This window comes from Anopheles maculipalpis, chromosome 3RL (genome assembly GCF_943734695.1).
Source record: "Anopheles maculipalpis chromosome 3RL, idAnoMacuDA_375_x, whole genome shotgun sequence".
Lineage (NCBI taxonomy): Eukaryota > Metazoa > Arthropoda > Insecta > Diptera > Culicidae > Anopheles > Anopheles maculipalpis.
In genome coordinates, this window is record NC_064872.1 from 68,846,643 (window position 1) to 68,871,284 (window position 24,642).

Consider the following 24,642-nt stretch of genomic DNA (forward strand, 5'->3'; position numbering starts at 1 on the left):
ACTACTTGGTCAGCGGTAATGTCTTGCAATTGGATAAGATTCTGGCAGAATTTTGTGAAGCTATCCACGAGCGTTTAAAAGATCAAAAACATCCCCTCCCCGGGCGGAAGAGGTCCTGCTAAGCATATATATGTGGATATATTTTATTTCATTGTTCTCTTCTTTTCTTCTTCTTCTTCTTGGCCTTTTCAGGGTTGAGCACGACGTGTACACATGGCCGTGCCGCCAATCCGTTTCCAGGAACCACGGACTAGGGCTACATTCCTCCATCCATAGCTACATCCGATCTCCTCTACGTCTCGTGCCGAACGGGTCGCTTACGAGCACTTTCCTGGTGGGGCATGAGGCGCAGGTGGCTTGCAAGGCCTCTCCCCCAACGCTCTGTCTCGTCGGAGGGCCTACGCATCCTAGCTGATTCGAGTCCCATAGGATGCCAGGACCGAAGGGACAACCAGGCGCCCATAACGAGGACGAGGACGGAGACGGTGCGTGGGTACTTAAGGATTAGTGGATGAGAGTAAGGAAAGAGCAGGAATTGCGCATGGAAAAGCGGGTAAAAATCCTCTCCTCCTCCTCTGTAGCTCCCAAGCTAGAGTGGGACCAAATTGCTGAAAAGTGTTAGAAAGGAGGACAGTGTAGACGTGGAGGAAATGCTTTAAGAAATATGTACATAATCAGCACAGGAAGGGATGGAAGTACAGCGCCGACTCGTCACATTTAATATAATTTGGTTATTAACCAAATTGTAGCTTAATCTTTTCTCCCTCCGAAGAGAAAAATATTCCAATCTAGTTAGCGCAAGCAAATTTTGCACCACAATTTGATTTCGAGTAACAGGAGATCATAGCAAGCTAGGAAGTAGCATTTATTCGAAAAACATCGGTTTTTTCTCAGCTGGTAAAGTCACCGAAAAATTAATCGTGTTGCATACTTAGAGGCGCATAAAAAGCTTAAAAATTATACATCGCTAAAGCTATCAAAATTTGTGAAGCGGATTGCATACTGGTAGGCGCTTAATAATAGTACTGTTTCAGAAACCTTCGAAAAATATCAAATTCAAATTTAAATTTGAAATTGGAATTCGAAATTTAGAATTAAATTGGAAATTTGATTTTTTCTTCATAAATTTTAAGCACGATACCTGTTACCAACTCCAATGGATGCTCTCCTGTTACTATCAGTCGTTCACAATAGAAAATTGTCCATGGACCAAAATCGTGCAAGTTATCGTCGATTTTCCGCTAAATACCTTTTTCATGGAATAATTGGGCAGGGGTAGAAGAACCGATGTGGAATTTTTCTTAAAAACATGCGCGACTATGCGACATGTTTTTCCACAATAACAAGGCGAGGGGTTGAGGGATCGGGTTGGGGTGTTCGGCAAAAAGATGCACGGCTTCAAGACGCATCCAACGGTATGCCGGACGCTGGGATCGGACCAGGAATGACCGAGTTATCGTCGGTTTTCCACTGGAATGCCGTTGTTTTCCGCAATAACTTGGCGGGGGGTGGAGGGATCGGGTTGGGGTGTTCGACAAAAAGATGCGCGGCTCTAAGACGCATCCAACGGTATGCCGGACGCAAGGATCGTGCCAGGAATGAGCGATTTATCGTCGATTTTCGCCGATTTTCCGCAATAACTGGGCGGGGGTTGGAGGGATCGGGTTGGGGTGTTCGGCAAAAGATGCTTGGCTCTAAGGCGCATCTAACGGTATGCCGAACGTCAGGATTGGACGAAAACTGAGCGAGTTATCGCCGATTTTCACCGATTTTCTGTAATAACTGGGCAGGGGGTGGACGGATCTTGTCGAGGTGTTCGACAAAAAGATGCGCGGCTCTAAGACGCATCCAACGGTATGCCGGACGCAAGGATCGTGCCAGGAATGAGCGATTTATCGTCGATTTTCGCCGATTTTCCGCAATAACTGGGCGGGGGTTGGAGGGATCGGGTTGGGGTGTTCGGCAAAAAGATGCGCGGTTTTAAGACGCATTCAACGGTATGCCGGACGCTAGGATTGGACCAGTAACGACCGAGTAATCGCCGATTTTCCACGGGAATGCTGCTAGTGGAATTTCCCGTAAGAGGGGTAATCGGGGGAAGGCGGAACCCTTAGTTCCCTTAAATGTTTAAAAACACGTTGTAGAGATTTATTTTAAAGATATTTCAAGAAAGAAATAAAATTGAGACAGAAAAACTTCAAACGGAAAGAAAAACTTAATTTCGATCGGAAAAATATTTGTCATGACGGAAAGAAAATAATTTTCGGACCACTTTTAAAATTTCCATTTGCTACCTCCTCGAATTCATGCTCTCCTGTTACTCCTGGTCGAATTTTGCCGCATCGAAAACCGACCAATTTTGGCCCAAAAATCCGCCCCGGAGCGTCTCGTAGTAACAGGAGAGCATGAGTTCGAGGAGATAGCTCGGGCCGGCCAAAAAATTCTAAAATCAGTTTTCATTTTCGAAATCCAAATTAAATTTGGGTTGGAAATTTTAAGTTAGGATTTCAACTTTAAATTTTGCATCGGGACTTTAAAACTGACTTTGGATTTTAAAACCGGATTTGGAATTTTTTGGCCGGCCCGAGCTACTTTCTCGAATTCATGCTCTCCTGTTACTACAAGTCGCTCCGGGCCGGATTTTTGTGCCGAAAATCCGGAAATTATTATGCGGCAAAATTCGACCAGGAGTAACAGGAGAGCATACTAGTCGAGGAGGTGGCAAATGGAAATTTTAAAAGTGGTCCGAAAATTATTTTCTTTCCGTCATGACAAATATTTTTCCGGCCAATTTAAGAGTGTTCTCCCAATTTTATGAAATTCATCCTTAATTTTGTTTCTTTCTTTAAATATCTTTTAAAACGTCCTCTACAACTTGTTTTTCAATAATTAAGGGAACTAAGGGTTCCGTCTTCCCCCTATTACCCCCCCTTCCGGGAAAATCCAACCACAGCATTCCCGTGGAAAATCGACGATAACTCGGTCATTCCTGGTTCGATTCTTGTGTACGGCATACCGTTGGATGCGTCTTTGAGCCGCGCATCTTTTTGCCGAACACCCCAACCCGATCCCTCCAGCCCCCGCCCAGTTATTGCGGAAAATCGGCGAAAATCGGCGATTACTCGCTCAGTTTTGGTCCGATCCCAGCGTTCGGCATTTCGTTGGATTTGTCTTGAAGCCGCGCATCTTTTTGCCGAACACCCCAACCCGATCCCTCCACCCCCCGCCCAGTTATTACGGAAAACAACAGCATTCCCGTGGAAAATCAATTAATCAAAATTACTCGCTCAGTTTTGGTCCGATCCCAGCGTTCGGCATTGTCCGTTGGATTTGTCTTGAAGCCGCGCATCTTTTTGCCGAACAACCCAACCCGATCCCTCCACCCCCCGCCCAGTTATTACGGAAAACAACAGCATTCCCGTGGAAAATCGACGATAACTCGGTCATTCCTGGTCCGATCCCAGCGTCCGACATAACATTGGATGAGTTTTGAAGCCGTGCATCTTTTTGCCGAACAACCCAACCCGATCCCTTCACTCCCCGCCCAGTTATTGCGGAAAAACCGCATTCCAGTGGAAAACCGACGATAACTCGGTCATTCCTGGTCCGATCCCGGCGTTTGGCATACCGTTGGATGCGTCTTGAAGCCGCGCATCTTTTTGCCGAACACCCCAACCCGATCCCTCCACTCCCCCGCCCAGTTATTGCGGAAAATATCGGCGATTTCTTTCTCAATTTTACCAGCTGCAGTTAAGCGAATGCATTTCTCAAACTTTACTATACATAAAAATAATCCTACAGCTAACAATACCATCAAAACAAAAGCGTTTCTATGCTGTGAGTGTATGTATTCTTTATTAGCATAGCTTTAGTTTAAAAAAACACATACAATTTGCGTGTAGTTTTTATTTTAAATATACTTTCACGTAGCCATTTTCTTCTCAAATATTACAAAAAAAAAAACGCACGCAAAGACCGATTTGTTACAGTTTTAAAGCACTTGTTTCTTACGGTGCCATCCTTCGGCTGAGAGGTCCGAACGGTTCGTGGATGAAAGGACAAAGAGATGCTTGTCGAATGCATATTTACATCGCACCGTAGCCGTACAGCGGATAGCGGGAAATGACTATTAACATCGGGCCAACACAACGATCCTACAGATTACAGATACTTTGATGGCGTGTGTATGTGTGTGTGTGTGTGTGGTCTGGGGATTCGGGAAGGAATCCTTGTTTTTTTTTTGTAATGTCTAAATAATATATTTTACAACGTTTCCAAAAACACATTCCACGCATTCCGACAACTTGTCGGTGATGCGCGAAATTCATCACAATAGTGTAAGCAGTAGGTAGTAAGTAGTAATAATGGTGGTGATAGTAGTAGCTAAAGTATAGTAGCAATAGGTTTAAATTAAGACGACAAAAATACATCGAAACGGTAGGCTAAACGCTATAGTACTTTAAGCTAATATGTGTTTGTGTGTTTTTGTTTTACTGTGTATGCTTTTCCGTCTGGCATCCTTATGTACTAAGCTTAATGGAACGGTTCTTTTTTTTTAATAATTTTATCTTTGTGCCACATTCGTGCCACTCTATTGCTCTGTGATTGTCGGCGTAAAATAAAAATAAAAACATTAAATAATTCTACACAACTACTACTGCCTGTGGGCCGCCCCGTGGTCACACTATTTTACATCAAAGCGAGTTTAAGAGAAGCAAACAATAGCCTTACAATAGTGGATCGCAGTGGAGAAGGTTGCGTTAAATATGCTTCTTTTTTTTTGTTCCTATTTCTTCTCTCTTTCTCTCTCTCTCTCTTTCTCTCACTTTTTTTCGTCCTGTAATAGATCACAAATGGAAGCACATCGCCACCATTATCACGCAGCAATGACTGATTCGAATTTCTGCTTTTTGACGCACTAATACTAACTGCTTATTCGAGAGCGAGATAAGGGGTGTGTCCGTGTTGCGTGCGCTACATTTTCATAAACGATTTCACCTTCTTCACGTACCGATTGATCAACGGTTTCGGTGCTTTCTTGGGTCCTGTAGTGCCCTTCTCGCCGGATGCCGTCGATCCTAGCGAAGAGGTGACGGACGAGTGTGTCGACAGAACGTCATCTTCCCCATCGTCTTCTCGCTTTGTCCGACCGTCCAGCTCTGGCCCTGCACTGTCCACCTCCCGCACGTACCGGGGTGTACTGTCGACCGTGATCGTTTCCTTTTCGCACAACTGCTCGTGTGATGCGGTGTGAGATCCAGCCGCCGAACCGTCGATCGTGTCCTGATCATCATCGTTCGTATCTTCCCGCACGAAGCGCCGATTTAGACAGATGTTGCCACCCATCGAACGAACCGGCGTCTCCGGTGGACACCCATCACCCGTCCCAGAGGTGGGTGAACCCGGTTCTAGCAGCGTTTCCATGCTTTGTGTGTTGTCGAGGAAGTCACCACCGGTTCCATCGTCACCATCATCGAACAGATCGTCCATGCTACGAGATCGTCTATTTTTGCTCTTGATCGAAGCTTCCGTACCGGTTGCTACTTTGCGAGCAATCTGAGGTTCGTTTACCGCTTCCTCTTGGTGCGTTGGCGAGATTGCACCACGTCCATCGACTCGATCATTCCCTTCAGTTGCCTTTGTAGTGGCGGGTTCCACCACCGCCTTGCGGCTCTGCATGCTTGCCGAATCATCCAGCAGTCCATCGTAGCTGTGACTACGCAGCTCAATCTTCGGCGGTAGTGGAGGACGCTGCGAAACCACATTCAACCCTGCGGCAGAACTTCGCCGTAGCTCCGAGGTTGCTCTAGGGTTTAGCAGTCGCGGCAACGAGTTCATGCCACCCGGTACTCCACGATTCGCTTTGGCGTACCGTGCTACCGCACCGCGTCCACCACTACCGCCCGTTGGGCCTTGCCTTGCCGGGCTCGATGACTTGCGGTACAGTTGAGCGAGCGAAGCGTAGTACCGCGGCGGATGAGGACTGCCACCAGCTGGGATGGTACTCGGCGAACCGTTCAACGATCCGGTCGAACCTAACGCCGACACCGGGGGCAGATTGGCAACCGAAGGGGCATCTAGTCATTCGAGGTTACGGCTGTTCTCCTTGTCGCTGCTCTTGCCCGAATCGTTACTGTGCATGCGCTGGTAGATGGCGGACGAGGGTGTGGCATCGCCCGGCTGGCGGCTGTGCAGTCTGCTGCCATGATCCATCATTCCTCCGCGACCGTTTGCTTCTGCTCGCATGAACCTAAAAGGCAAAGGTGCGATAAGACGTACGAGAAAATAGTTAATAGGATGAACTTTGGATGTTAAAAGGAGCAGACGAATTAACTAATAAGTATCGATAAGGAAGCAATAGTACAGGTAAACCAAAAAACAATTAAACAAAAGGGGGAAAATTACAAGGTTTAAAGAGTGTTAAACTACTTGTAAATTGACCTAAAGAACCAAGTGTCCTTAAGCCCTTTGCTATGGGAGTTCAAATCAACTTAAAACAAATTGCATGCAAATTGTGTTGTTAATAAAGGAGGTTCATGCCATTGGGCTCACCTGTCCGCGCTTGTTGCTTACAGGGTGTGTCCGCTAGCCAGCTTGCATTCCATTCCTTACCCCCCCAAATTCTTTCCGTCGTCCCCTCTTCCATCTACCCATGCACATTCCATCCCCCAAAAACCCCTTTCACGCACACAGAAACACGCACACAAACACGTTGAAGAAGTTCGTTAGCACACCTTAGCTCCAGAGCACACACACACACAAGAAAGAAAATAAAAAAAAAACGCTGCAGAAAGCCAACACAGAGAAGAAGGACATTCCATTGGCTTCTAGAGACCCCTAGAACGTGTATGGTAAAAAGCACAGCCGAGCGTTTCGTAGCGTTTTCGGTTCGGTTTGCTGAGATCGATTGTGACCCCAACGGACGAGTGGGCAGCCATTTTGGTCCTCTAAACGCTGGGCTCTTTGCTGAGCCTGTGGCGCATCCGCTTGAGCAACACACAAATAAAAAAGCACCAGCTGGAACACCTGGTCCGGGGCTAGCTAATATATGGCCTGGGTGTGTGCACAAGTAGCGATGGTTTTAGTTTCAGCTTAGCTATGTCTATGCGCAGAGTTTGAGCGATTGTTATGGTTAGTGGTATTTCTAATGTACCTGAGAGAGAGAGAAAAAGGGAAGAGAGATAAGGATCCGGAAACGAGAAAAAAAGGGGGAACGTTTATGTATCATTCAAATCACACATTGGGGTGTCATTGCGATCAGATACTTGGAAAATAAAAGCCATTTTAATAAAAATCATGCAAAGAAATAGGGAACAGGAAGCTTCCCGTCTCTTTTTTGGCTGTTCTTCCTTCAAACTGTTGTTAATACACTGAGCGAAATAAGAAGAGTGCTACCAGTAGCGAACATTTTGGACTATTTTTTCCAAGGTTTCTGCTTTTTTAAGGTTAGAACGTTAGTAATTTTGCCTAAAAAGGTTCCAAATAGATTGAACTAACATTCTACACTTTAAAAAAATCAGAATTTGTTTCAATTTGTTCGAAGAAGTAGTCTGAAAACATTGTGGTGCTGTTCTTATTTCGCTCAGTGCAGTATTATCAGTTTGTTGGTAGTTAGTTCTTCTACGCCAATAAAAAAAAAATATATGGTGCATCTGCAGTGGAACTTGTGTGCTGTATCATGGCAGTTATCGTGTGATTGTGATGTTAGTAGATACAGAGAAACGAAATTTGTACGTTAGAAGCACTTAAAACAGAACCAGAAATCGATCAAAACTTAGTTACCAGAAAGGTGTCTTACGGTTTAAGTGTTACGGCATCCAACGACTTATCATCGGTTCAAGCAACCGGTTAGCTTACCTTTCCACTTTGTCCACACACGCATCCTGATAGTCGTGGATCCAGCGTATTCCATTGAAATGGCACACACCGCGCATATCTTCGGGCAACTTTTCCGGCTCGGGCCACTGGAAGTTATCGATGATCGGTATAATGTTACATTCCGAGTTGAGAGCTGCGACAATTTCCTACAAAAAGACCAGCAAAAAAATCTCATTAGATGATCGGTATAAGTCGGGGTGTTTTAAAAAAACTGCTGCTCCTGCTGCACACTTACCCGATGCACCCAATCCTTACACTCGACATCGTCCACACAACGGTTCAACGCATCCGGCGTCAACACCAGCAGGAAGTGTCTCGCGTGCCGAATACTCTGCAGCAGATTATTATCAAACTTTCCCGCCTCCAACCGCTCCACATCGATAAACACCGAGAAGCCGCGCAGCTCCAGATGTACCTTTAGCAAGCTCGCCAACTGTGACCCATTGCTTCGCCGGTAGCTCACAAACACGTCCAAACTTTTCTCCGTACTTTGCTCCGAACGGAACGATGGTATCGATTCGTTCATCTTGATCACCTGCAGTATGCGCGACCGATGGATAGCGTTCGTGATGCCACACGTTGCCGTCAGCTGATCCTCGTCCAACGTTCGCAACGATTCAATGTCCACTCCAGCATTCAACATCGTGTACGTGTAGATCGTGTACTCCGGCCCAATGCGACTCAGGAACGCGTGCAGTCCATCCGGATCGCGCGAACTATAATCCGCCATCTTCTTCAGATTCTGCAACTCGCGCAAAAACCGTATCCGCAAGATTCCATTCTTCATGCCGATATCATTGCACAGGTTGCAATCCTGCATCTGCAGCAGCAGATCACCGTCCACCTTCGAATCGTAAAAGCTCTGCTCGTACTCCCCGAACCCAATCTGCTTCACCCATTCTCGTACATCTTCCGTCGACCAGAGCGGCACCTGTTGAGACAGCTTGTGCGGTACCTCCTCCCCAATCAACCTTAACGCCTGGGCGGCAAACTTCGATGCGATCGCGTTCGGTGAGCTTGCCACCCGTATCAAGGGTTCGATCGCTCCAATCTCCTTGAAAATGTTCGTATTACCCTGCTCCTTCTTAATGCCCGCCTCCATGCAGAAGTGGAACGCGGCCAGATTGCGTGCTTCTTCGCGCTTCGAACTCAACACCGGCACCAACCGCTGCAACCAGTGTTTGCTTTGACCGTGGGCGTGCGCTAGGTTCGACTTGGCAAACTCGGACGGATTGTGCGTCGTTACGAACGGTTCCACCAGATTCAGCGTACCGGACTTGATCACTTCCGCTTCGATCTCCTTGTTCGCAACCAGCACCACGATCGCTAGGCACGCGTAGTACTTAATGTTTTCGTCGTTGTGGAAGGCTAGCGGGAACAACCAGGACGGTACCTTCCGGTTGATCATAGCCTCCTGATTTTCCGACCCACCGTACAGCGACAGATTGGCCAACGCGCCCGCACAGTGCCGTAGCGTTTCGACGTCGTTCTTCCGGCACTCGAACAGTACCGCATCCAAACCGCCGAGCCGTATCACGTTCGAGCAGGTGTCTTCGCTGTGCTTGAACAGATGCTCCAGTATGCCGGTGCCAACGCGCGAATGATCGGTCGCATTATTGCGCGTACAAACGCACGCCACATTTACCACCTTGTCCAACCCATTCTTGACCACGTGCGTGCGATTCTCGGTCGTAAGACACTGTTCCAGCAGTCGAGCGGATGAGAACTGTACCTCCGAATCGTTATCCACACAGTTTCGCATCAGTATATCGAGTCCACCGGTATTGCGCAATGTGTCACACAAACTAGCGCCGAGCTCGTGTCCATGCGTCGGTACGGCCCACGCTCGTCGAATGATTTCGTTCATATGGTTTAGCAACGTTGGTGCCTTCTTGAGCTGTTCCGTTTGCTGCAGATTCTGCACATAGCTTGCCAAATGCTTCGAGTACTTCATGATCGTATTATCGATCTCTTCCGGCGTATTGCCCAACCGTTCAAAGTCTTCGAACGAGGGAAACTCATCACCCAACAGGCCGTTCATTGCGGAGGACGACGATAGTGTGCTCATCTGGGAGGATGAACTGATCGTGCTCGTGTTGGACATGGTAAAGGTGGACTGTGTCGTGGAGGAGACGTGCTTTTCCTGGTTAAAGATACCGCTCGATGAAACCGTTTGCTTTTGTTGGGCCTGCGAGATTGCCTTGTTTTCCGCACTAGAAAGAAAGCAGAGGGTTTAATATTAGGCTCCAGAATGACAGATAGTAGGGGAGGACATTTTGTACACACCTAAAGTGATCACTCTGCACTTTGCGACTGTGGGCTGCAATGTTGTTTGCTTCCGCCTGCTGGAAATCACCCATCTTCACCGATCGGGCTTCCTGTAGTGGAGAAGATGAAGAAGAAAAGGGATATGGTGAAATGGGGTACAATCAGATAAGCTTATCTACCAATCATTGGAGTCGCACTCCGCACGGTGCTTTATCGGAATCTCAAGCGCCGTTCAAGTGTGCTCAAGCCGGCGCAGTTTGTGTCGTAGAAGCGAACACGTTCTTCGTAGCACACGACCGAATGACGCATTCTGACTACTTTGCATCACAAATGACACCAATCCCCACGCACAATGACTTCGATTCAGGATGGTATTTATTGTGAAATCATCATTAGGTCAAAGAGTGTCCAAAAAGAGGGTCCGAAACAGGAAGCGAAACTGGATAAAACTAGCCGCAAACACACATTAGCGCTGTTGACGCTTAAAAGTACTTCAGACAGCGCTACCCATCACCCTCGAGTGATAACAGTATCACACTGTAGCGCTGATTGGAACATGTGTTTAGCTGCTAATGTCTGTTTGTACGCTGTACTACCTCCAACTAGGCACTTAATCCAAATGCGCACACGACTTTGAGACGCCCTCTGCTGGAAACGGCGATAAGCCCATTCTCTGCTCTACTACCAGCTGAGTAGGAGCCGACAGAGTAGGATAAAGAAATTGAAACAGCAGCATCATCCATGTTTGCACAATAAAGTAAAAATAAATGTTGTAATTTGTTCTCTCGCCTCTCGGACTAACTCTTCCCATTAAAACTGGGAGTCCTAGGTTGAATTATTAATTCACAGCCATTTTCACACCTTGCACTGGATCCCGGAATCGTGTGTGTGTGTGTGTGTGTGTGTGTGTGTGTGTGTGTGTGTGTGTGTGTGTGTGTGTGTGTGTGTGTGTGTGTGTGTGTGTGTGTGTGTGTGTGTGTGTGTGTGTGTGTGTGTGTGTGTGTGTGTGTGTGTGTGTGTGTGTGTGTGTGTGTGTGTACGGGCGGTAGGGAACACCAGGTTGGATTATAAAATGTAAAAAAACGAGTATCGTCTCTATTTATTACAGATGCGCATCCCCGATCTTTGATACTATCATCCGTTCGCTTTTGCGCCATTGGAGGTCAGAGAATTGTTGAAGCCAGATCTTCAAGCGCCCTCGGACACGGACACCGTCTTGTGTATAAACAAAGCTGGGTTAGTAGCATGACCGAACCGTGTTGCTTCCAACAACCGTCACCAGTAAATGTACTATCCTATCGATCAACCAAATAACGTCATATCAGTTGGCTCGTGAAACTCTAGCTTTTTTTGTTTTTGGAACTCGTAAAAAACCCCCCAGACAACCCAACACAAAAGTTCGTAGACGTGGAATTCGCGTACGGACGTGGGGCGTACATTGTTTGTACATTTGGGAGGCTTGTACCACGTTTTTTTTGTGTGTGTTTGAATGTCACTTGTACGTCCATTTGTTTCTCTCTGTGGTACTACTATTTTTAGTACACACGCGCGCGCGCGCCATTACCATCACCCTCCCCGAATAGTGGTGTTGGTTTGTGTGTGTAAACGAAAACTAAACCACGCACGCATATTCTAGTAGCAGTCTCATCCTCTCGGCTGCCTGGTCGAGGAACATATTTCACTTCTGGGGGGGACCGTTAATAATGGTATAAAATATTCTATTTGTGGACGACGACCATCATCATCGAACCTCCCAATTCCTTCCATCATCGAGCGGCCGGTCTATTTTAGGCCCATTGTTTACAGACGGTCAAGGACGTAGAGGATTTCACATAAAACGCCTTTTTTTATTTTGCTTCCTTCACCCCGGAGCCGCCAATCTCACCTGGGTAACGCTTTCGATCGGTATCTCGAACGTCGTCCTGACGCTAGCCGGGCTTCCGAGCGGACTCTCGACGACTGTCACGCGCGGACTGTTCAGCGGACTGGCCACATTCAGCGTAATACCATTGCGGTGCGAATGGACCGGACTGGTCGATTTGCTTGAGCAAGATCCGAACGGTGATGGTGACGAACCGGGTTGGGTTGTTGGTGGTGGTGGAGATAGTGGAAACTCCACGACCGGGCTTGGGGTGCGTGTGGGCACAAAGTCCGATTGGCCGGTCGATCGGAAGATACCCTTCCGTACGGGCCACGGTGCCTGGCTGCACATTGTAGCCTCGTTTTGCTTGTTTGATCGATTACTAAATCGTGATCGGTTCGTGGTAGATCGACCGAACGACCGAGTTCTTTTACTGCGAAGATGTTACACAACGTGTCTCGCCGTTACGATCCGCTCCGATTGAAGGCTCGATCCGAGGCACATTCATTCATGCAAAATATCAAACCGCCACGTCAGGGGATGCGCGGTAAACGGCGGACGGACACGTCACTAAAGCCTTCTGGGTGGCCGTACACGTACTCCTTAATAAGGAAACGCACCGAACCGGGATTCGTTAATCGGGGTCATCAAGAATTTTTCCCTTCAGTTAACTACCGCTTGAGAAACGCACTAGAAATTCACGCAAAAATTCAAATTGCGGGTTCGTTTCGTTCGTTTTTTTTTTTAACAATTCGTTCGTTTTTACTTCGACCGTACGTCACACACTGCGCTCGATCGTTCGCTCGTTTGTCCGCTCGTCGACTGACGCCCGTGTCGGACGATCGCATTGAATTAGGCAAACCAAACCGTTGTAGTACAGCGCGAAAAACCCACACACACACACACGAACGAACGAATGGTGGTTGTTGTCAGAACAAGACAGAGAGACCGGCTTGTGGCGAGAAACGAGTACGCACACAAACACACCGACGGGGGGAAGGGTTTTTCCGCGAAAACTCATTGCGCGCCGTCATTTTCTGCAACCCCAAGCAAGAGGAAAGGAGGGATGTGAAAGGGAAAAAGTTTATTGGCACACCCCTCTCACCCGTTACTTCTCGCCGGGACACGGCACCGCTTGTGTGGAAGCCATGGAGAGTTTTCCACCGCATTGACGTCTGTGACATAAATCAGCAAATCTTTCAAACGATTTTTTCGCCGGGAGCTGGGAAAATATGGCCTACCATCATCGGCGAATCGCTTGGTTGTGCGTTTTTAATCGATCGGAACATAAATTGTTTTCGTGTTTGCCCCTGGCCGACGTCATCACGTGGCCGGTACGATCAAACGGCGGCCGCAACATGCATCATTGTTGGGAATGATTTTGATTCGAATTTCGATTCGACGTTCAAGGGGTGCTTGAAAGATAAGGATGGGGCCTTCTTTTTGGTCTGGATGCTTTTTGTAATGACTCAGAAGAGAATTCTGGTTTGATGCTTGATAGTCAAATTCTAACAAAGAATTCCTTGCTTTGTGAGTTTAAGGACATGTGCACCCCTGCTTCGACCTTTTATGTCCTTTCGTGCTACTACAGCTGTCATTCGATTTAAACCCGTCCAAATGCCACACACAAAGGCTGGTCCGCCGGGTGGGTCCCCCCACTAATTGCTTAATTATCCGTAAAATATAACGAGCGTGTTAGACCCAGAGGGAAATCCCTAAAGTAATCCCTTTTCGTGTGTACTAAACACACTCAAATTTTATTACAAACAGTAAATGCGCACAATTCAGACGTGTCCGTCTGAAGGTCACACGTGGCATGACGCGAACGCCAAAGGGAAATTAACTTCAGCAAAACTACACACACACACACCCGCTCCGAAAACTATTCTAATAAACGAACCACCACAACATTCCATCACGGAGAGTCTGCCGACCTCGTGTAAGTTGGGAAAAATCGATATACATCCCCACATACGTACACAAAATATTTTCCGTGCAACTAGTGTATGGAGAAGGGTGTCCGTTTGTTGTTCTTTTACGTACCGTATCAAGGTGGTTCGATTTTCCACCCGTCGGCGTATGATCCTGTCCCTGACACAGCAGTCGATTGATTAACGCTCGATTACTACCGTTCGCCGTGCGCGATGCATCGATGGTGCACCGGTGCAGTACTGTGGGTTTTAGCAAACCAGTGCGAATTATGTAACGCGCCACAAACATCCTAATCGCATGCCGAAACAGATTAGGTGATAAGCACGAGCAACACGCGAGAGACGTGAAGCATACAAAGGTTGCATCACATTCCTTTACTGTCTTGTGCCTATGACATCACTCGAACCATATGCTATGGCGGAAAAGGAGCTTACACACACACACGCACACACACGCACACATGAACACTGGTGGAAGGTCTTCGAACTCGCGTTCTTTTCTTAGCTAAGGATTCATACGGTAAGACTACATCGTTCTTCAAAGGACACCCGATAACTAATCGTGTGCGAAACGCGCCAACCGTACCGGCGACAACCGACCGAGCCTTCCATGTCTGAATCATACGAAGACTGCGCATGTCCTGGATTTACTGCCTGTTTGACATTGGCAGGTTGCATATTGGACACAGTGCAGGTACCGCCAAAATGACCTAGCCAACCAATAATCACTGCAACCCGGTCAATCGACGGCTTGTACTAAAATTGTACTAAAAGCTCAAACCTTCACCCCAAACTCGTATGCTTTCATTCTTAACCCATCGTATCGCTTCATTAGAAGGATCCTCATTGGCAAACCCCATCGATGAGTCATCCGAGTTGCAAAAGCGACTGTTTACAAACAGCATCCCTGATTCATCACCAAACGTCTTCAACGGACACGGTGATTATCGCAACCGACAGGCAGACTATTTTTGCATCATAAATCAAAGCACTCGCACACGCGGTCACCCGTCTCGTTGTGATAGCGCGCGCCCCATTTCCACCTACCTTCAGTATGGCACCCTTCTCTTCTGCCGTCACACCGTTCATCTCCATCCGGCTGCTCATCGCGGCCAGTGCAGCCTGCTCCTGGTACTGCAGCTCACCCGCCTGCATCTTTTTCGATTCGGCCGAATTGATAGTGGCCTGCTCGCTGCTAAACCCGTCCGTCATCACCTTCGTCTTTGACTCGGACGTCATTTTCTTCTGCTCGAACTTGACCGTGTCGACCGTACCGGCGGAACCGTTCACGAGTGCCTGATGATGGGTGCCGTTCGGTACGAGCATACCATTAGCACCGTTTGCGCCGAGCGGTTTCAGGCCCGATGCCATACCGGACAGATCGTCATCATTTTCCGAGTCCGGGAAGGTAACGAGTGGATCCGCCTGCGGATCATCGAGACTATCCATCGACGAGCGGAGCCTGTAAGAAACATTGAAACGTGAAGGAGGGATACCACGGGAAAGTAAAGTTGCCTAATTACCTCGTCTTTATATCGTTGATTTTGGCCGACATTTTGCGCTGCTGTAGATGGTTCGCGAGGGCGGATGAGGATTTCATGGACGATGAGGAGGTGGTGGTCGACAGATTCTGGGAGGTACTGCTGCTGTGGCCCATCATGTTCTTCATTTCTGCCATCGAGTTCTGCATCTCGCCGAGGCCTTGCTTGACCGCGGCGGCCGATGTAGTGCTGCTGCTCGAGGAGGACGTTAGGGATGACATGCGTTGCGTGGAGGAGGAACTCTTCTCCACATGCTTCGTGGTCGTGCTGGAGGAAGACGTCGACGACGACAGTTTGGAGCTTTTGCTGCTGCTCCTGCTGCTGTTTAGTAACTATTTTAGGCGGAGAATGGTGAAAGCAAAGGAAAATAATAGAAATTTAAATGCAAAATCATATGAATGAGCTGGTAAATCCCCGAGGGATGCATATCAGTAAGCACGACACACCCTATGCAAAAAAAAGGGCCCTAATCAAATCTTTACACCAACGCTGACGTCCGTGTGAAAATCATGGGAACAGAAACGGTCGGCTATTATCACACTAATTGATAGTATCGCCGTATGATGATGAATGAACGAGTGAGCACACCCTTCTGGAATGGCAAACCTGATAGCAGACGAGGTATGTCAACTCCCTCTCTGTCAACAGACGAGTGGCCGCGTGTCTGTGCTAATTTTAACAATGGCCACCACGATGACTAAACCTCACCGGAAGTCGTACTTTTATTTACATCGCTTTTCACGCCCCAACTGTCTCGGGCTGAGTGGGTGGTTCCATGGGTGACGACTCTTATCAGCAATAAAACGATTATCAAGTATTTCTGTATCGTGGCGGTAAGAGATGGTATCGCTTAGAAAAAAAATGGGTAACAGAAAATCAAGTCGTGTGTTATCGAAAAGCTCATTTTCCTGCGATCAAACGCAGGTGTGTCACATTACCGGTGCTGGCACCTACAAACATTACTTGAGAGTTTTAGGTGTAAATATTGCTCTGGTGTACGATCACTTCGTAGTGAAGTTATAGGCACGTATCTAACCGATATGCACGCGATTAAGAGCGATCTTGCGATCGTTAGCACGTTCCGTGCCCGAGAGTTCTAGATCAGCAAGCGTGACATTCATCGAAAGCCACGTAGAAAACCATCTTCAAGTCAAAACCGAAGCACTGTTGACGTTTGCATCTACCAAAGTCTTGCTAACCGAATGAAGCGAACCACGATCATGATTTCACATCCTATTTACCCGCTAACCCATCATAACATCACCATCAACTACCCCAACATGTACAACCTTGACGATTTCTCGGAAGCGGTCATCTACTCAGTGTGGGCATTGTTCCAAAATATCTCTCCCGGCGTAGTATTAATGATCATGCACTTTGTTGGTGGTTTCTCGTTAAGGGTGGCAAATACTTAGAAATATTATTAACGATCTTCTTCACCGAATGCGCTTCTTCTGCGCAGAGCAACTAACTTAAAACCATCGAACCCGTGGTCCATAATTATTTTTAACTTTTCAATTTCGCGGACAGTTCACCCTTGATCGCACACGGCACCCTCTCTGCAGTGCACAACATGCTACTGTTGATTTTTCCGATGACGTTGTCACACCTGTAACAAGACGGCTTCAGCGTATAGTCACTCACCTCAACGGATTACGCGCGCCGGAAGGTTGCGACGAACCTTATTTACACTGTGGCGTTCTGCAAACAGAGGACAATCGTCTGAGGAAGACCCTTTCGGATACTGCAACCACAACAGGAAACTCGCTACAGAAGTACACGTTGTACAAGATTTTCGTTTCGTTTTTTCGTTTTTCGATCGACGTTAAAAAAAATCGTCACTTTTCGGCTTTTAATTCTGTTCGAGGATCACGTTTTTCCCTTTACCAATCACGTTTCAATATTGAGCTTGGTTTGAGAAATGGGAAACCCGGTTCGATTTCGGGTTCGAGTTTTTTTTTTTCGGCTAAGTTCGCTCGATCGCATCCGCGAATTCGTGTGCTGATCGTTCGTTCGTTCTAGCGGTACTGTGAGTGGTGGCCAGTGTCACGAACCATGTCACCATGCCGCCGGTTTGAACGCTCTGTCGTGGGTTTGGATCGTCGAGGTTTTTTTGTGTGTGGTTTGTCGTCTCTTCTCTTTCTTCCTACGGTTAAATTTGCACAACGCGACCGATTCCGCTCACTAAACTGTCAACGACACGCGGCAGATACAGTGAGGGAAAAAATATTGGCAAATGGAGTGATTTTCTTGGGTGTTTTACTGTTGGAATTGGGAAGTGTTTCAGAGTATTTTTGTAGCAACAATGAACTCTCAACTGGACGCCATATTTTGCTCATCTTGAAGCAACTGAAAGAGAACCAAATTGACGCAACTTTCTCTTCAACCCAATCCAACGCAGCTCAATGTTTTCGTACATATGTTGGGAAGTGTATCAGGAACATTCTGGGAAAACTGCAAATACACATATACATCCTCAAGATCTCGAACATGCTCGCACGATGCGCGACACACGATTCTGAGCTCGCTGAGAAACAAGAAATATGTTTGCCAAAGAGCGAAAACTGATGCGGAAGGTACTTGGGACACCTCTTTCTAGTGCTTGGCTGGTTAGGAATAGACGATGCAAACAACAAGCGCGTCCCGAAACATATATGTGGGGGATACGATATGTGGACGCTAAAGTCTCTTTGCGCAGCAGCTGTTTCTGCGAAAATAGATCGCGACCTGCACGCGACAGTTCGGGCGAAAATCCCTTCCCACCCGCATGTGTCTGTTACATGTCTGCAATGTGCCAAACCCTTGGATGTTTCTTGTTACTAACCCCCATAAGCCCCAGCTACCGGCATCGTTAATGTTGACAAATGGATATGGCACGATTTCCTTTTCCAAGATTACCTCGGAGCAAACCCCCAATGACAAGGTGTCAGGACTAGTTATTAGCGTTCGAATATGCTTTTCTATCCTCGCAATCGGTCTGTCATGTTGTGGCGCTTGGATTTTGTTGGTGAGGAAAATTTCCCTAGAATTGGACCAGTTTGAGATTGCGTGTGTAGATATTCTTGCGAAAAATGGTTCATCTGATGTCACCTATTCTTGGAGATAAATGATTCCGTCGAAACCGAAACAAGAACCATCTCTAAAAACAGCAAAACAGTGCAACGAGAGAAAACATTTGGGTAATCAAGTTTTAGAATCGATTTCGAAGGTAACGCCACGCATCGATTGGCTTATGAGCCACATATAAAGTTGGATGGTCAGTCCTCACTATGGGAAAACGGTCCGGATAGGATTGGAGTCCCAGTTCTACCGTGTGAAGCGCAGCGTCGCTGTCACCTCCACCAAATAGCAATCGTTCAATTCAGACGATTAATTGCATATTAAACGGCTGTCAACGATCGTCGCTCTGAAGTAAAGACTGAGACATCAATCAACGCATCCTTGTTTTGCTTCACAATTAACAGTATTGTTTAGTGTTATATGGGCCACAACAGATTTCAACAACCAGTTAAATTCTCCCTCACTGACGTGATGACAGAATCTCGTACATGCCGCTGATTGGAGTTCCTGTTGACAAACACACGCCAAGTTCAACGGAAAACGCGCTCTTGTTGTGACACAAAACCGACAGACCGAGGTGATTAATAATTGCAAATTTTCAATGAATTTACCACTTACGGGTTCTTCTAATTCTAACACCTATTTGTAAAGCAGGGGAGGGGGAAAACACTTCCAAACCCAATCAACTGGTCATTCAACTTCCCTCTAGAACGTGCCACTCAAAGCATGTGCGCCTAGTAATGACTCAGCGTCCACTGTCGTCCACTAGCGCGTCTATAGCAAGTGCTCAATGGTTCATTGCATAACGCATTATAACCCCATTCCCTATCGCACTGGAATTAACGCCAACCGGGCACGATCGCGCATTGTCGTCGTCGTGGATGAATTTCTGCGAAATGAAAACATTTCTCTCCCGCGCTTTGCGTTGCTGCGTGTCATCTGACAGAGCTTGATGCTGCTGCTGCTGGGTGTCTCTGGGTCTGGCGCATATCGATGAATCAGCTGTTGGGAAAGTTGGGAGAGAGCGCGAGCGAGGCGTATGCACCAACTGTTCCTAACGAATCTTTTCTATCAGAGACAAAAATCGGAGCGCATTGTGGATGGGTTGTGCCTCGCTTTCTTATTTATATACTGTACGTCGAGACGGCCTGAGAGTTCGAGGATCAGCATGAGCACGTTGATGATTAAGCACCAAACGAAGCCAAACACCGAGATACACCACGAGACGTACAGAGACATTGAACAATTTATGGGCCTTCATCAAGTTCACGGTGCGGATACGGCGAATCTGGCTGAATCATCAGACATTCGTAGGAACGAATTTTGGCACGTACAGGGATGCGCTTGATTTAGAGGTCAATCAAAAGAGATACAAAGAGACGCAACAAATTGAGCTACAACCAGAGTGCCCTCTTCCCCCGCTCCGTTGGTAGGTGCTTAGCACCAAGTTTTGAGTTTGCAAATCACTTAAGTGTTGTGCCCGAATGGAACCGGGGCGAAGGAATAATGACTCAAGACACAATAATCCTCCCTTCTTCACCGACTTACCTCCTGTGATGTGGTCATCGAGCTGGTGGAGGTTGCGCTTGCTAGAGATCCGGATGTGGTGGACGCCAGTGGCCCATTGGAGGTGGTCGTGAACAGCGTGTGTAGTGGCTGGAGCGTGGGTGAACCAGTGTCGGCTATATCGGACATCTGCAACGGAACGGTGAGAAACACAATGCGATCGAGAATTAGTGCCGAAAGTGGAAAAAAAATTTACTTAAGATAAAAGGTAGGATTAATGGTTAGCACAAAAATGGATGAAAATTCTATTTCTAAGCTTTAAATGGGTTTTAAATATTACACCGCTGCTTGGTGACTGTTACGCCATGAAGGGTTTAAATGTGGCCCCGTATGACCCGCGACATTTAAAAATGCAAATGCAACACCACTCTAGAGCGAGGGTTGGTGGTTGTGGTTTTAATGTGCAACAAGCGTATTTAAATTTTGAATAACAAATATCCAAACACAAATTCTAATTCTAATTCTAAGTAAGTTCTAAAAGTACACTGTGTCAAGCTTCTTCTTCTTGGCTTAACGACCTGCTCGGGGTAGGTGGGGAAGGGTAGTGGATTATGCGCCTACTATCACAAATGGCTTACTGCTAGGCGTCTTGTTGATACTGCGGATAAATCAGTCGTCTTTAAGGATGGAATTTTAAACTTGGTTCTGACTAGTGGTGGGAACTAAGGAGTGGATTAATGAATCCACTTACTTCGGAGGTTAGTTCGGATTAATCCGAAGGGTACTCCGCCCGCTGTAATGCCGAGTTTACTCCAGAGTATTCCGTAGTAATGTCCGATATTAAATCCAAATTCAACTCCAGAATACACTGCGGAACCAATTGCAGGTTACTCCGGATTACTCCGGGGTCAACTGCTGATTTTACTTCGGATCGAAATCGATCCGCCAGTTCGGCCGAGCAGTTTTGCCAAGCAAAAGTTATAGTTCGAAATTGAAATAGTGCTTAGAACTGACGATTTTCATCTTAAAAGGGAGATTGGACCTTAAAATTTTGGATGATTTTTACAAATGTTTATCAGTTAACCAAGTGTCCTGGCAATTTGTCTAATTAATTGTTGACTTCGTTTATTAAGTCGTTTATTAAGGAAAAAAGCATTACGGCGCTAAAATACAAAAACTTCCTCAAAATGATGGCCGTATGGGAGGGCGCATTGTCGAGGTGCAAGGTGCGAGGTGTCGAGGTGCAGCTCCTGTTTTTTCCACAAATCCGGCCGCTTTCGCCGGATGGAAGTCCGCAACCGTCGCATTACGCTTAGATAGTACTCTTTGTTCACCGTTTGGCCCTTCGGAAGAAATTCTTTGTGAACCACGCCACGGTAATCAAAGAATACCGCCAGCATCACCTTGATTTTCGATCGGCTTTGGCGTGACTTCCTGGGCCTTGGCTCGTTCGGAGAACGGTACTCGCTGGATTGGGCTGTTGTTTCCGGGTCGGTTATTAGAGGATTGGGGCGGCCCGGTGGAATAGGGGACAGCGGCGCCGGTCCTCAAACGGCAGGACCGGGGTTCAAATCCCATACGAACTGTCCCCCCGTAGTAAGGACTGACTAACTAAGTACGTGGTATCAGTAGTCTAGAAAGCCATTTCGATGGCCGGCATGACCAGAGAATCTATTAGAGGAGTTGATCGTAGTAAGCTCTGCTACAAGGAGCAAGAACTTGTTGCACAAATCCAGAAAGTGTGATCATTTCGGAGAGAATTCCTTAATTTGCATGAACTTTTCAGAGACTGCGTGGCAAGAACTTGCATTCAAATATGTATCAAAAAAACCCAATTTTCATTTTAAGACAGTCAACTGAACCAGTTGAAGTAGAATCCGTAGTCTACTTAGAGACAATTCTGGATGACAATTTTGAACGGTTTAGCGATGGCAAGATAGATTTCACACAAATCTTGAAATTTATTTATGAATATGATCTTCGGAAATCGAAATCGCTGTCGACTACTTCGGGGCAATTGCTCCGAATAATTCCGGAGCAAACTCCGCAATGGTGGATTAATCTCCGGGAAAAATGAGGATTTACCCATCACTAGTCTCGACGTGTGTGTAAAGACCGGTGCCGCTGTCCCATAAACCCCTACCAGGTTTATGGGAACAAATAAAACGCAATAAAACTGCATTAAATAAATCGTAATAAATCCAAACTAATAAAGGCTTTTAGTACTACTTTTGAACTTTTTTTGTGGGAATTGAAATACAAAAAGTTGATAAGTTTTAAGAACATATTTAGAACTCGTTTTCTTCGTAGTAATGAAAGTGCCAACAACACAATCCCCTGGCAACTAGTGAGACGGACAAATTGCTTTCTTCCTTTTGCACAGACACATTTCATTATGAGGATTAACGAGATAAATAGAAGGAGTGTTAGAAATACATGCAAGCGTGTGGTTGGCTTTGTAACCGTTGTGTACGATAATATATTCACTCAGAATTGCTATACGATGCTCTCCAACAGTGTGCTTATCTAAGCGATGGATCCACGGAATTATTTACACTGTCACAAGTTGACAGAGTTAGTGCGGTTAGTTGAATTTGTTCAGTGAGTAATAAAACACAAGTGGATGAAGTGGCTCGATCTAGAGGAGTTGTTCCTCCTTTGCCTTCGCACACACGAGTGCACCAAGAATGTACTACGCAAACACACGTATGCAAATGACCGTTCCGAACAGTGCTTCTCTTTGTGGCACTATTTCTTTAGTTTGCATAAATGAAGCTGCAAAAAAAGCGGGCGTATGAAAATGAAGCAACATGAAGCACAAAGCCGGAAGGTAGAATGTAGAACACACACACACACACAGTAAGCTCAAATACGCACACTCACATTGAAGAGGAAGCGAATGAGTTCCGCAAAGACAACATGTAGTAGCTTAAAACATAAATGCTGTTAGTGTACACAGTTTTGTGGATGTAAGTAGTATCCGCATAGTGTTATTTTTTTCAGCTGATGGCGATCACCAATAGACACACACAGGACACGCTTTATTTTCGCACGATCGTTCCCGTAGCTTTGACAAAAAGGGTAGTAGTAAACAAACTGAAACAATAATTAATAATTCAGGCACATTCAGGTACGTGAAGAAAACGGTAAAGAGACATAAAACACGCAACACACAGCAGCAGAACGCATACAAACGCGCCATTCTCAAAGCATATAGCAGAATAGGGGCGGGGGGAGAAGTAAACGATACAAGATACATTCGTGTTGTGTCCCCATCGTTCTCGTGTGGACAAGTAAAAATGGGAGATTGTGGTGAGTGAGTGAAGGCATAACACGAACCGATTTGAAAAAATTCTTTCGGGCACTTTCCAACGAATTTCTGTTCATCTTTGACGTCCCTTTACACTGCTGATACACACACACATATACGGCGCTGTTTTTGTTGTTGTTGTTGTTGCTTTAAAGGACTGTTTTTTTGTGCTTTAACACTCACACACTTATTAGACACTGCGGAAGTCACTTTCCAAAAACAAAAAAAAAAACGAGATGATTCGTCCTAATTTAGAAAAAAAAACACACACACACACACACAAACGTAAAATCACTGTACGATCGGAATCAGTAGCCATTAGGGGTTTAATCTTTGCCAGTTTGTTCTTAATGAATTAGCGACCTATTTTTATGTACGCGTCACCATGCGGCTCCATCGTTCGCCGGCCATCAGCCGAACTCCAAACTCAAAACAAAAAAGAAGCAAATAGCGTGAATCCGTGCTTCCCCTTGTTCAGTTTCCATTTGCCAGTTGAGATAAGATGATTTGGCATGGATATTATTCGTTTTTGTTGCGCAGGGAGGAATAAAATTCCTTCACCGTGTGGCTTGCGTTATCTCAAACACAATCATCTTTCAATTACACGCCATTACGAGGCGTGTTTAAAAGTGACTTTTTTGTTGTTGCTTTTGTTTGAAACATTCAATCATCCCCAGCAGGGTGCAGCTGGTTGTTGCTTTATCTTATCAACCATCCAGACCCGATTCGACAACAAACGATCGTGATTGCCCTCCAAAAAGAGAACACGAAAAACAAAACAAATCGACATTTTTGGTGTTTTAGTCACGCCGGGTGTAATTGTTGCTGTTCTGCTTGATTTGGGCATCCCTCCACTTATGTATCGGTCACTTAAGTGGGCGACATTTACTGATAAGAAAACCCTCTAGCCGGTGGGTGTGAAAATGAGTGCTAAATACGGCGGCAAACAATTAGCAGCAGAAGGAAAAAGGGTCGCCAAAACGAGAGATGCTTCTCGTTAGTGGCTGAGAAAGGTTCCCCCGTTCTGTAGCCGGTTAGCAAAACAAACAACAACACAATAATCGCATGTGTGATGACGTGCTAGCGAAGAGAGACATTCCATTCTCCTTTTTTTCTCTCTCTCTCTTGTTTTTTTTAAAAGAAAATCTCTAATGAATGCTCTCTACCTTTGTATGGTTGTGTTGCCGGTTCGCAACACATCAAAACTCACACACACACACACGCACATGCAGAGACGCATAACAACAACAAGAAGATGTTGCTCGACACAGACACGGGCAAACAAAA

The 24,642-nt window shown here is 46.3% G+C and overlaps 2 protein-coding genes across 5 annotated transcripts in view; both read right to left on the reverse strand.

Annotated features, from left to right (window-relative positions):
* Positions 1–4,974: 4,974 nt before the first annotated feature.
* Positions 4,975–5,979, reverse strand: LOC126562745 (uncharacterized). The gene has a single exon (XM_050219321.1). It carries the CDS (start codon positions 5,836–5,838, stop codon positions 4,975–4,977), a length of 864 nt encoding a protein of 287 aa, XP_050075278.1. The 5' UTR covers positions 5,839–5,979.
* A 12-nt stretch (positions 5,980–5,991) lies between these two features.
* LOC126561460 (NAD(+) hydrolase sarm1) overlaps positions 5,992–24,642 on the reverse strand; it is a 35,991-nt gene continuing 17,340 nt past the window's right edge. For 2 of the 4 annotated variants that reach the window (XM_050217622.1, XM_050217625.1), the window contains exons 2-8: positions 20,088–20,234; positions 15,462–15,811; positions 14,986–15,400; positions 10,165–10,256; positions 8,114–10,091; positions 7,858–8,024; positions 5,992–6,250 (exon numbers count right to left, since the gene is read on the reverse strand). In XM_050217622.1, the coding sequence (XP_050073579.1) occupies positions 6,082–6,250; positions 7,858–8,024; positions 8,114–10,091; positions 10,165–10,256; positions 14,986–15,400; positions 15,462–15,811; positions 20,088–20,234 (3,318 nt within the window). In that variant the 3' untranslated portion in view covers positions 5,992–6,081. Of the gene's footprint in view, positions 6,251–7,062; positions 7,154–7,857; positions 8,025–8,113; positions 10,092–10,164; positions 10,257–14,985; positions 15,401–15,461; positions 15,812–20,087; positions 20,235–23,384; positions 23,454–24,642 lie in introns of those variants that run through there. The other 2 variants (XM_050217623.1, XM_050217624.1) reach the window with 2 other exon arrangements.

Bases quoted from the DNA above. Each gene is read 5' to 3' on its own strand.
- LOC126562745 (XM_050219321.1), bottom strand. From the start codon at position 5,838: ATGAACTCGTTGCCGCGACTGCTAAACCCTAGAGCAACCTCGGAGCTA.